This window comes from Danio aesculapii, chromosome 15 (assembly GCF_903798145.1).
Source record: "Danio aesculapii chromosome 15, fDanAes4.1, whole genome shotgun sequence".
Lineage (NCBI taxonomy): Eukaryota > Metazoa > Chordata > Actinopteri > Cypriniformes > Danionidae > Danio > Danio aesculapii.
In genome coordinates, this window is record NC_079449.1 from 15,986,947 (window position 1) to 16,000,926 (window position 13,980).

Below are 13,980 nucleotides of genomic sequence, written 5' to 3' on the forward strand. Positions count from 1 at the left end.
ACTTAAAGCCCTAAATTTGACTTTTTAATATCATAATTTTGAGAGCGAGAAATGAAGTTCTTTTGTTAAATGTGATGTCCTGTAAAGTGTGTTCAGATGAATGATTGTCTGTTTATTTCAGATTGATGTATGCGGCATAGTTTTGTATTACTGTACGTGCAGTCCAGAAATATGTCAAGCATTAAATGAAGTTCAATGCTGATGGTGCTGGAATTCTTGTGCAATGAACAAAATGTGTGAAAAGACATGCAAGATTTGTACATCTTAGAAAATATCTGATTTTATTTGTTCATTTTAGGATGTTAAGTCATTCGTTTTAATTCTTTACTGTATTAAATTGTCTTACTGGCACCAAGATCTTTCCGAATTGCACTTGTACACTAAACAACATTGTAAAATCACTGCTGTAAGCAATACATTATGTATAATGTATGTGCGTCCTTAATTCTCTTACGCACTGTAAATCAAACTCAGAGTTTATGGATCAAACCTTGCTAAACTATTTTTAATTGTTTTAGTGCAAATATGTGAAATATTCTGCTGTAAGAAGACAGTTTTTGTTTATTTGTTTGTTTTGTTGCCAATTTACTCATGGTTAATGTTTTATTTACAAGAATAGCAATTTAGATTTGATATACTTGAGCAATGGTTATTTTTAAAACCGTACAAATGAGTTTACCAGAATATTTATGTTGAAATGACTCCGATTTCATTTGATTACATTTCAGTTAGGGACATTGACATTGTAAAGTGATGGTGCCTGCTAATTCAGCAGATGTGTTTGTTTCATTTACTTCTGTTGAGTTCCAACTGTTGAGTATGTCCTAGTGAATCATTGTGATGACGAAAATGTATTTGCCTACTTTTTATTTATAATAAAAGATTATCGAATGTATTGTGTTGTGTGGTGTTCTGTTGCATTAGTGTTTACAAAATGATGAATTGTTTCCACAATTTGAAGATTTTCAAGGTTTCAGCCAGACTCAGCACTAATCATTTCTATACTTAATGTTTTCTACATTTCTTGCATCATTTTTATCTCATGATTTGGACTTTTTTTTTAATCATAATTTAATTATGTGTCAGAATTTTAAACTTTGTCATTTTTACTTTTCAATAATTAAAACTTTTTAGTCTTGTAATTGCAACTTTTAAATCATAATTTTGATATTTTGACGTTCAATCTCATAATTCTGACTACATTCATAAACTTGTCACAACTTTGACTAACTTATTATTTAAAAAACAACTTTTTAACATCATCATTGACTTTTTAATCTCATAATTGGACTCATTTTTGTTATTCGTGTAATTCAACTGAGTTAAAATTATGAGATAAATGTAAAAATTATGATTTAAAAAGTCTGAATTATGACATCAATAAAAAAACTCTAAATGAGTCAAAGTTATTAGATAAAAAGTACAAATTATGAGATAAGTAATAACGATGATGTAAAAAGTCAAAGGCGTATTTTTTTAAATCTTGAAATTCAACTTTATTAGCCATAACTTTGACTTTTTAACATCATTTATGTCATCATTTTAACTCAAAGTCGAATGACGATTTAAAAAATGAGTCAAAATTATGAGATAAAAAGTCAAAATGGTGATGCTAAAAAGTTTAAGTTATGGCTTATGAAGTTGAATTACAAGCTAAAAAAATTTATATAAGCCATAACTTTGAATTTTTAACATCATCATTTTGACTTTCTCAAAATTTTGACTAATTCATAATTTAGATTTTTTCTATCTCTAACTTTGTCTTATTTAGATCTGAACTCATACGTTTGATATTCTAAACCTCGAAAACTTTTTAAGTCAGAGTTTTTTTTTACTTTATATCTCATAATTTTGACTAGTTCAGATTTTTCTCGCGTAATTTCATAATAATTTTTACTTCATTAGAGGTCCCTAAATACACAAACATTTTTTTAAAGATAACCTACAATAAATTATCTTTTTTTAAGGTAAATGTGTATTTAATGTTAGTCCTGACAGCAAAATAAGCTAAAAATATGTCCAGTGAAGCAAAGAATTTTTTTTTATAATGATATACTGAGAAACCGCTAGAATACTAATAATAACAACTAAAACAACAAAATCAGTTCAATTAATAACAACAAAGCACGGGCTTCTGCTTGAGAAGTTGTTTATTCACAGGTTTGGCTTGTTGCTGAATGCACCACTGTTTTGAATGCTACTTGGAAGCAAAGACTCTTCATTCAGAAAGAAAAGTTGAGCATTGATAGCATTGATGGCATTACATAGGAGACAAGAAACAAGCGATGGATACACATCTATACAAATATACAACATGTAATCAATGCCCACGCACTGACATTTGCATATGAGCTAGAATATTCCCTATATTAATGAACTGACCTACAACCTATTGAAAAACAAGATGATCATGGATTGTGTTCTAGTCTAATTGTGACGAGCAAACACAGCAGATACATTGTTTTATCAAAAAAGCAAACACATGCCATACCTTAAAGAACTTCTTTTTTTTCCCCCTTTTGTGCTTTTCATTCACCCCTTCACAAAGCCTTTACATGCTGGAGGCTAAAGTGAACTGTTTAATAAATGTTAAATATTGAGGAGTAACAAATATGACTGTTCTTACCTGTGGATGTACTGAAGGTAGAGTAAATGGATATTAAAACGATCATCACTCACTCAAACCACATGCAAAAGACTGGCACTCACTCAGCCCTTTATAGTAAGGGGCGAAAACTAGGAAGAAAACCACATAAAGGAATTAAAATAAATGGAGAGATCCATTGCTCCTTAATGAAACTAACTATACAGTGTTTATTTGCACTTTGAAGATTGGTTGTTTTTAAAAATGTACGTTGTTATGCTAGCTAGCCAACTCGGTTATTACAAATTGTGTTTTGAAATTGTGTTTTACAATCTTATGGTTTCAAAAGTGACTATTTTGTTGACTGAGCCACATAAAAACAATTCTGTGGCATCATATTTGGCCATCGTGTGACAAAAAAAGCTAATACATTCACATTAAAACATACGTCTTAGTGTGGTCATTCGACCGCTGAATGCAAATAAACAAATCATCAAGTTTGGATGAAAATATTAGACTACATTCAACTTAAAAAGAACATGTACAATCCTACTCTATCTAACACGAAATAGATAATTCACCTAAAATCAATGGTGATGAAAAACAAAAAATGCTGTTAAAGCTGATTTATACCTCAGCGTCAAGCGCACGCATATGGTCCAGTGCAGCCTTTGTGCTGTTGCGTAGTCCTCCCCGTGGGTGACGCTGTTGCACACCTAAAAAAATTTAACTACACTTTGCTACGAAGTACCACAAGCTCTGTGATTGGTCGACTTTGTATCGATGACGAATGTATAAGAAGTATAAAGAAGTATAAATTCACAGCATGTGCAAAGCAGGCGGCGTGAGTCACAGCAATCACTCAGAGCTAGGCATGGGCCGGTATAAGATTCTGATGGTATGATAAACTTGGATAATAATATCATGGTTTCACGGTATTGTGATCACTGCTCTAAAATGTAAATGTCTAAATTTAAATATTTAAATGTCTGGGTAAAAAGCTAAAAAGCTAGCTTGGTATTGGTGACAAGTGTGGGCAGAGAAACACAAAGTAGGTACCATGATTCACGGCAATCACTCGATGCAGAAGTATAAATCAGCCTTTAATTTACTGACTTCAGGCCATCCACTATGTAGGTGACTTTTTATCTTCATTAAAAAATTTAAGTTGATTTTCTTTCTTTTCTTTTTTTTTTTGCAGAAAACCTGGTCTTTAGTGATTCATACAGAGACTTTAAGAGTCAAAAAAAAAACATATACAAGCAAAACTAAATAAATACCTGTGACTCCTGATGATACAGTGAGATTTTACTGATTTCACTGAAGCAAAATGGTCAAAAAAAGGATCTTTTTAGAGCATTATTAGTATTACCTTTAATTCACAATGCCTCACTGTAACAAATAATCTGTTAATTAACAGGGTCCATATTTCAGTTTTTCAGGTTGTGATTTGTATTATGGGATGTTGATCTCTGCTCTGTCGACTTTTGATGATGAAAATTCAACAGTGTGTTTTATCAAAGTGACTATAACTAAAGTTTTAGTGGTTTAATGTAAAAAATACTGCCAGTGTATTACCAGGGTTTTATATAGAATCAAATATCACATCAAACTAGTAAGAATGTCAGTAAAAGTCACTTTTTCAAACTTTTTAACATCAAAAGTGTTGGAGGAAGGTCAAGGTCCCACAATGTAAATAAAAAAGCATAAATAAATAATTATAATAAAAAAACATGAATCATAAAATATGAAATTTGCTAATTTATGGATATTTTTTACTGTGCACTGATTGCCCAAAAAATCTTGATTTCTTCACTGTTATACTGAAAAGCAAAAGTAAATGGCCTGAAAGTAAATCGCAATTATTTCCCTTTTTCTTTTGAATTTGGTGAATTATCCCATTAAGCTCCCCAGCGGGCACCTTGATATCAAAATGACATCAAAAACACAAATCAATTTGATGTCAATTTTTCACCTTGATGTCAAAACAACATCAAATCGACATCTAACACTGCCGTCAAAGAACGTGTAAAAAAATCGATTTGACATGTTTTTTGATGTCAATATTAGACATCAAGTGGACGTCATTTTGACACAAAGTAGTTTACATGCATTGCAAGAATACTAAATCCAGTGCAAATCTGTAATTTGGAACTGAAGCTTTCAACGAGTAAAACATTTTATTATAATATAATCCTTCTTGTGACATTATTCATTCATTCCTTTTCCTTCGGCTTAGTCTCTATTTAAGAGGTCACCACAGCAGAATGAACCGCCAACTATTCCAGCATATGTTTTACGCAGCGGATGCCCTTCCAGCTGCAACTCAGTATTGGGAAACATCCATACACACTCATTCACAAACATACACTATATGGCCTATTTAGTTTATTCAATTTATATACAGCGCATGTCTTTGGACTGTGGGGTAAACCGGAGCACCCGGAGGAAACCCACGCAAACACGGGGAGAACATGCAAATTCCACACAGAAATGCCAACTGGCCCAGCCGGGACTCAAACCAGCGACCTTCTTGCTGTGAGATGACAGGCCTAACCGCTGAGCCACCATGCCACCAAGGACATCAGCTTGTGGATGTTAAATAGATGTCATGATTTTGATTTGACTTATCATCATTTTGACATCAAGTTGCCTGCTGGATCCTCTTTATCACTTTATAAATAAACAATTCCACAACTCTTACATTCTGTTTTCTCATCAGCAGAAAATTCCAGAAAGCAGCTGTAGATCTATTTGCCTTCATGATGAGTTGTGCTGACAAAACCAAACTCATTGACAAAGAAATAATAGCAGCTGCGTTGACTGACAAATTTCCAGTCACTCAACATCACACGCGTTAAATCAGCACCCATAACATCAATTTTCAAAGAAGAATTCCTACAGACACGCACACACACCGCTAAAAAAGCCTCAACTAGTCTGCACACGTTTTATAAAGAACATTCTAATGTCTAACACAGAACCCAAAGGAAATGCTGAAATATGCAAATATAAGTCATCAGGTCGAAAGGAATGTACAAAACAAAAGTTGTTTGAATATACAAAGTTCATACAAAAAGGTAAAAACCCACATACAAGATTCACTGTAAGAGAGAAGAGATGCTAAACAGGTTTATAATGGGCATTAAACACACAGCTATGGGGAAATTAAAAGACCACTTCAACATGTTCAGTTTTTCTGCATTTATTAGTTGTGGGTTTGAGTAAAGTGTTTATTATTATAATTTATATAAACGTAACTTTTTAAAAGGTTTATAAATAAATAAATTAAGAGAATTGGTCAGAATAAAAAATAGATTTCTTGACTCATTGGCATTTATTCATTTTTCTTCAGCTTAGTCCCTTTTTTTCATCAGGGGTCACCACATCGGAATGAACCGCCAACTTATACAGCATATGTTTTACAAACCGGATGTTCTTTCAGCTGCAACCCAGTACTGGGAAACATCCATACACACTCACGCACACACTGAGGCCAATTAAGTTTATTCAATTCACCTATAGCACATGTCTTTGGACTGTGGGGGAAACCGGAGCACCCGGAGGAAACCAATGTGAACACGGGGAGAGCATGCAAACTCCACACAGAAATGCCAACTGACCCAGCCGAGGCTCGAACCAGTGACCTTCTTTCTGTGAGGCGACAGTGCTAACCACTGAGCCACTGTGTCGCCAAAACATTGGCATGGTGTTGTCTAAAAAAAATATTTATATTTTAAACTATTATTAAAAGGTGTCTGAGAAATAAAAACTAGTATTTGTGCAAAAATGTGCCCTAAATTTTAAAGAAATGTCCTCAGCACCCATAATTATATTTTTATTTTTAAGAGGGGCTTTTGCATAAATAACAAAAAAAAGTCATATTTTCAGACATGTTTATATTTATTTTTGTCAAAACAATACTGATACTGTAATGTTCTAACGAGTAAATAAGTTTAAATATAAAGCATATATATATATATATATAAGTTTGTTTTATTTTTTTTTATTTTTTTTTTGGGGGGGGGGGGTAGGTAACTATTATTAATTAATTAACTATATATTTTTTGTTCAAATAAAAACAAACAACAAATGAAACTATTTGTTTATCTGAAGATTTGTTATCTGACCAATAACCATTTTTTTTCTTTACTTATTTTTGGGGAGAGGGTTAACTGACCAACTGTCATATTTATTTTTTATTTATTTATTTATCTGACCAATTGTCTTTAGATTTTTATTTATTTATGTATTCATTTTTTGTGGGGTAGGTTTATCTGACCAATTGTAATTTTTATTTATTTTTTTTTTATTTGGGGGGGGGGGGGTCTGCTCTAAAAGGGAACATTTTTATTTGAAATTTGGATGAACATCACACTTTCATATAATAAAACAAAATTAACATTTTACTCAAACCCATATCTAATAAATAAATACAGAGAAACGGAGTATTTCCAAGTGTTCTGCTTCTTTCTATAGCTGTATATGTGGCTGCATTTCTCCCTGTCAAACACTTGAGGGCGGAAAAGACTCGGTTTACTACAGTACTAGAAAGGCAAATTTGAACATGGTCTAAACACAAAACCTCATATTGTATACAGTAGCACCAAACATGTAGTTATGATGAGGAGAAAGCGTTCAAAAAAGTCTGAAAACTGCTCAGAGTGTGAGATTATTTCGTACACCTCTGTAGATGTGCTACCGTCACCGAATATAAACAGAAATATCGACTCGGCGTTTAGTTTTCGCCATTCTTGAGTCAGTTACCTTTAAATTTCTAGGTATCTTCCCAAGAATTGCAGTCAGGATCGGCTGTGGCTTTAAAACGGTGATGTGGGCGAGCGGACGGTGTCGGCGGAGCACGGTGAGATGTCCTCGGACTCTGAAGTGAAGTCTGGCGGGGAGAGAGTCGGGCCGGCGGGGAAGGAGCTCTGAGTCCCGCGGCCTGTGGAGGCTTTCACATCCTGGTGGCGTCTTCGTCTGAAAACCTGCCTCTCCTTATCAAGAGGGGTGCTCTGGAGAACACGAGAGCAGAGCATAGTCAAAAGCAGGTCACAATGGAGTATATGCCGAAGCATGCTAATAGGACTTTGAATTTGCCAGTAACCTGGGTTAATCGCTTCCGGTGAATTGTATGCCAATGTAAAATCTGCACGTTTAAGGTCTGTTTTCTTTAAAAATCAGCGATCTCCACTGGCTAAGTGATATCCGAAATAAAGTGGGTCTCAGATTGTACAAGAAGCACTGCATTAAATAACATTTTCCCCGCCATGTCTTTATAATATGAACATTTATTTTACCCCAGTATATTCAATGGAGCTTCTGCACTACCCTGCCGAATCTGACGGGCGCGTGCGAGCAAAAGGCTTTTTGTTTCGTTTTAGGCTTGAGTAACTAAATGAATGCCAAAGTTTATTTAACTGATTGTATTTTAATTACATTACAACGTCGATGCTGTAAAAGGAACCGTATAAAATGAAAAAAAAAAAAACTCTCAATAACAGGTCACCGGATCCGAAGTTTATCCGTATGGGAAACGCACTAGCTCGGCATATAACCTATTCAGGTACAGAGACCAACAATGGGGTTTCACTTGTTTGTAGATTATAGCCTATATAAACTTCTTAAGTGGCACTGCAAGACAACTAAATCTGTATCTAAATGAATGAACTGTGGTGTGAAAAGTGTATTTAAAAAAAATTGTAATAAAAAAACATGTCACGTACATGCCAAAAACTAGTTAAAATATAAAAATGTAATTGAAAAAAATCCAATCGCTCATTTGTCTGATCAGTAAAAAAACTAGTTTCCATTACCCTTTATTTTTATCACTTACTATTAATAAGCACAAATACACAATAAAATATGTAACGTTGATCTGTAATTATTATTTAAGAATTCCAAAAAAAAATGTACAAAAGTAAATTATATATGTCTACACACACAGTTGAAGTCAGAATTAGCCCCCCTGTTTATTTTATCCCCCAATTTCTGTTTAACAGAGAGAAGATTTTTTTAACATTTCTAAAAATAATAGTTTTAATAACTCATTTCTAATAACTAATGATTTATTTTATCTTTGCCGTGATGACAGTAAATTATATTTTACTTAATATTTAAGGACACTTCTATACAGCTTAAAGTGACATTTAAAGGCTTAACCACGTTAATTAGGTTAACTAGGCAGGTTAGGGTAATTAGGCAAGTTTTTGTATAACGATGGTTTGATCTGTAGTTATTCGAGAAAAAAATATAGCTTAAAGGGGCTAATAATTCTGACCTTAAAATGTTTTTTTTTAATTCAAAACTGCTTTTATTCTAGCCAAAATAAAACAAATAAGACTTTCTCCAGAAAAAAAAAAATATTATCAGACATACTGTGAAAATTTCCTTGCTCTGTTAAAGTAAAATAAAAAAATTAAAATTATATTAGTGTAAGTATTTTAAATTTGTGCAAAAATATAATCTATTTGCTGTACTAATGCTAAATATTTTATAGATATCTTTAATTGTAAAATAAAGATTTGTTGCTCTAATGAGAATAAGTTGTGCTGCTTAATGTGGTGCAAACTGTGATGTTTTAAGTATTATTTTACTAAATAGAAAGTATAAATCAGCAATATTTATTTTATTGTTTGCTTAAAACAGAAAGAAAAAAAAATATTTTTTTCATAAATTATTTAGGTTTTGAATGTTCGCATTAGATCTATTTTTTTATGTTTGCATTTTAGTAAGTTTGCAAGATTAGTGATTATTAGTTTCTGCAATTCTAACACAAATGTGTGCACGTCAAACATTTTAAAAGTGTTCTAATGTAAACCGCAGTAAATTGAGCATTCAATACAGTCTGAAACCCATAACCAGCAGTGCCATGCATGCTGGGGGAAACAAATCCACATTTCAACCGTCCAAGCTTCTCAATGGCATGAATGAGCTACACTAAACAACAATGCAGAGCAAAGAAAGGCAAAAGTGAAGCACTGACAAACAAATCTCAGCAAAGCACCATTAGAAAAGCAAAACGCACAAAGTGAGAAGCAGAAATGGCAAAAAAGCAGCACTTGACACAGCAAGAGGCCAGTGTGAAAAAGAAGGACTATGGAGACTGCCAGCACACTGCCATTGACACACCGCTCATACCTTATCCAATACAGCCCTGGGTCTGGGTCGCAGTCCAAAGACTCTGAACGCTTGATGGAAAACCCCTCGTCCGGCTGAGCAGAGAGAAATGAGGGCAACTCAACACATCAGATCTTTACTTTCACCGAGAAGAACAGCGCAAACTTTGAGCCGTGATGTGCTGTTCAATTACGTTTAGAAGAAGTTTTGGAATAAAATATCATACCAGTTCTTATTATCACTTATAGTTCTCGTATACCAGTTCTAAGTTTACCTTTTGGTCTAGGAAATTAAAATGATGTGAATGAAGCTAATGGAACAGTTAACATGCAAAGCAATGTGCTAACAAATCAAAATGTTATATGTATGGGACAGTAAGACATGAAAAAAAAATTAAGCATATCAACTGTTATACACTAAATAGCACAATATATATTAAATATTAATATAATATTAATAATAATAATAATAATAGTTTCTTGAGCAGTATGGAACACATAAAATGATTTCTGAAGGATGTGATATTGAAGACTGGTGTAATTATGGTTCAAAATCTATAAAACTATAAAACAGGAACATAATATTGTAATAATTAATATACAAATCATAATTGTATTTGTTAATTGTATTTGTTAATTTATTGTTTTTTAAAACAATAAATATTATGGCACTATTATATTTTCAATTATTATCCCACTGACCCCAAATGTAAAAAAATAAAATATATATATATATATATATATATATATATATATATATATATATATATATATATATATATAGGACATCCCATTTTGGTGTTTGCAATAAATTACATTTACATTGCATCAGAAATATAATTTCCTAATTTCATATTCATCAAAATATTCATATAAAATATTATTATAAAAGCAAAAGTGAATGAAAAGTGAAAAAAATTGAATGACTAAAATGACTTTTTTTTTTAAATTAATTGTCATAATATGGGTGAAATGATCCACTATCACTTGTCAGTGTAACATATATTTATATTTAAACTGAAACATGCTTGCCTTGTCCTGTATTTATTTAAATATGTAATAAGTGATCATTCAATATTGTATTACATTTTAAATAATTACAAATCATTTTTGGGTAGTGATATTTAGGATGACAATTATTTGGTATTTTGTGGCTTCACTGTGACCCTTATTTTAATGTTAACCGATTCTTGTTCTAAATATGCCTGTGAAGATTTTTTAATATGTGGTATGACTAAAGTAACATCATATTTTTAATGTTTAAAGGTCTTGTAAAGTGCTTTGAAATGTGCACTTTTTATTCGATTTTGACGTAATCTTAACTAAAAAATGATGGAATATAGAGTAGCTCTCCCGTGTAATAGAAACAGCCAATAGCGTTTCGTTTTATCACAGCTCTGCCAGTCAGAGTGGCTCAAGTGCATCAAATGAAAAGTGTCTTAAAGGGGGCGGGACATGTCAGAAGCTAGAGAGTATTGATGAGAAAATGTAGTATAAAGTGATGTGAAAAATAATTGTTGATCGATTTAGGCGGAAGTGACAAACTACAAGCTTTGCATGTTTATATTTGTTTTATATTTTCTAAACGCGAATTTTGTCACTGACTACATTTACATTGACATCAGTAATCGATAACGGTAATAGTTTGATTACGAAGTTTACTAGTCTGTACTGCACTTCAATAATGTGACTAAAATCGGCATACTTCACATCTTAATCTGATTTCTGTTTAGTTCGATAATGACCTTAATCGGATTAAATTAATCAAAAATCAATGTTTACACAGTAGACTCTTACTCTTTTCAGTATTGTCTTAATTTAAAATCAGACTATTGGTGTCCATGTAAACATACTCACTGTTTTGGAGCACACTAGCTTATAGATATCCTAAAAACTAACAGACTGAAACTAACATCTAAAAAATATAAAAATTTTCACTCCCTTTTCATCTTTGACCACATATGCACAAGACTAAAACTAATAAATAAATAAACAAACAAACACTGGATATTTAAAAAATATATACTGTTTACCTATGGATGTTATCATGTGAAATGCCCTTCACAAATAAAAAAGCAAGTATATAAATATATATAAATAGCATTATCTTGAGTGTCTATTTTGATTGAGTCCCTGACAACAGTGCTGACAGTCAATATAAAAGCAGGAGGCAGAATCGGAGGAAAAGATAAGAGCTGCCACAGCCAGAAGAAAGCAGGAGGATGGAGTCTGCCAGGAGAAAAGAGCGCTGATGGATGAGTCAGCCGATAACATCACAACAACCTCCAGGATATCTCTCAATACCACTGAGTACATTTACATACAGTACATTTTCTCAGAGCACATAAAACTGCATACTTGAAAAGATTTCAAAAATGAACATTTGCTGTCTGTCTGCTCATGTTTTTTTAGCTCAAAAGAGGATTTTTAGCTCAAAAGGTTGTCCTTGTTGATTCATAACATGCAAGTTAATGGGTATTGAGATTTTTGACAGTCAAAAACACATATACAGGCACAACAAAATGAATATTCATGGCTGATCATACATTTATATCTTATAATGAGAACTAAGTCACCATTTTTCTGAAAGTACTGTAGCCGTTGTGTTTTCATGAATAACCAAAGACCACAGATTTCAGCTAAAAATCCTCTTTAATATTCTACTGAAGAAAAAAATAGTGACCTTCATCTGAGGTTGATTAAATTAACAGTAAATTTACATTTTTGAGTAAATTATGGCCTTATGCATTAAAGATAACTTATCAAGAAGTCATTCATTCTCTCTGAGAAAAGTACATTTTCCTGAACAAAGGGAAAACACAGTCCAGCCATTCTCATGCTTTAATGCCAAACAAGATCCATTGTGAAAAGATAATAGACACGATAACACCATTCATGAATAAAGCAATGAGAATACCTGAATTTAAAGGGATAGTTCACCCAAAAATGAAAATTCTGTCATAATTTACTGTAATCACTCTTCACTTGTCACAAACCTGTTGGACAAAAGAAGTTATTTTGAAGAATGTTGGACACCTGACTTCCATAATATTTATTTTTCCTACTATGAAAGTCAGTGGTTACCTGTTTCTAACATTCTTCAAAATATCGTCTTTTGCGTTCAACAGAATAAGTATCTATGGTATTTATGGTCACCCACTGAAGCTAAGCAGGGCTGTGCCCGGTCAGTACCTGGATGGGAGACCATATGGGAAAGCTAGGTTGCTGCCGGAAGTGGTGTTAGTGAGACCAGGAGGGAGTGCACAACCTGCGGTCTGTGTGGGTCCTAACGCCCCAGTATAGTGAAGGGGACTCTATACTGCTCAGTGAGCGTCGTCTGTTGGATGAGACTTTAAACTGAGGTCTTGACTCTCTGAGATCGTTAAAAAACCCCAGGATGTCATTCGAAAAAGAGTACGGGTTAAACCTCGACATCCATGGCCTCTGTCCATCATGGCCTCCTAACCATCCCCAAATCATAAATGGCTTCATCACTTTGTCTCCTCCCCAGCAATCAGCTGGTGTGTGGTCTGGCGCAATGTGGCATACACATATTCAAAATGTGTAAAACGCAGTGGGTAGCATGTTCACAGCAAGAAGGTCATTGGTTCGAGCCTCGGCTGGGTCAGTTGGCGTTGCTATGTGGAGTTTGCATGCTCTCCCTATGTTCGCGTGGGTTTCCACCGAGTGCTCTGGTTTCCCCCACAAGTCCAAAGACATGCGCTATAGGTGATTTGGGTAGGCTAACTTGTCAGTAGTGTATGAGAATGGTGTAGTGTGTGTGAATGGGAGTGTATGGATGTTTCCCAGTGATGGGTTGCAGTTGGAAGGGCATCCGCTGTGTAAAACATATGCTGGGTAAGTTGGCGGTTCATTCCACTGTGGCAACCCCGGATTTATAAAGTGACTAAGCCGAAAAGAAAATGAATGAATGAATTATTATTATTAATGGAGCACTTGAGGCGAGTAAATAGATTAATAAATGTTCATTTTTGGTGAATTATCCCTTTAAATCTAGTTATAAAGCCATTGTCTGTGCACCACTGTTAGAGTGGGGAATATTGGCTTTAAGTAATGTGGATAATAAATAATAAAACCTATATTTTTGACTCTTACTGCTATGATAGTGGCTCCAGCTGTGGTGTTGTTGGGTTTTAGGCTCATGTTGAAATGTTTCTTAATCTTGCCAGCCACAGACAACTGGTGCTCATTCTCACACAGCCTGTCATCCTGAAACAGAGCAGAAACAGAACTGGCATGTGGCAATCCTAACAGTCT

General features: G+C 33.6%; 1 protein-coding gene across 3 annotated transcripts in view; it reads right to left on the minus strand.

Annotated features, from left to right (window-relative positions):
• Positions 1–2,138: 2,138 nt before the first annotated feature.
• dclk1b (doublecortin-like kinase 1b) overlaps positions 2,139–13,980 on the minus strand; it is a 68,628-nt gene continuing 56,786 nt past the window's right edge. The window contains exons 15-17 of one of the 3 annotated variants that reach the window (XR_008838858.1): positions 13,819–13,932; positions 7,352–7,599; positions 2,139–2,736 (exon numbers count right to left, since the gene is read on the minus strand). Coding sequence is in view for 2 of the 3 variants with exons in the window: in XM_056473053.1 (XP_056329028.1) it covers positions 7,405–7,599; positions 13,819–13,932 (309 nt within the window). In the remaining variant the exon portion in view is untranslated. Of the gene's footprint in view, positions 2,737–6,817; positions 7,600–9,724; positions 9,799–13,818; positions 13,933–13,980 lie in introns of those variants that run through there. The other 2 variants (XM_056473054.1, XM_056473053.1) reach the window with 2 other exon arrangements.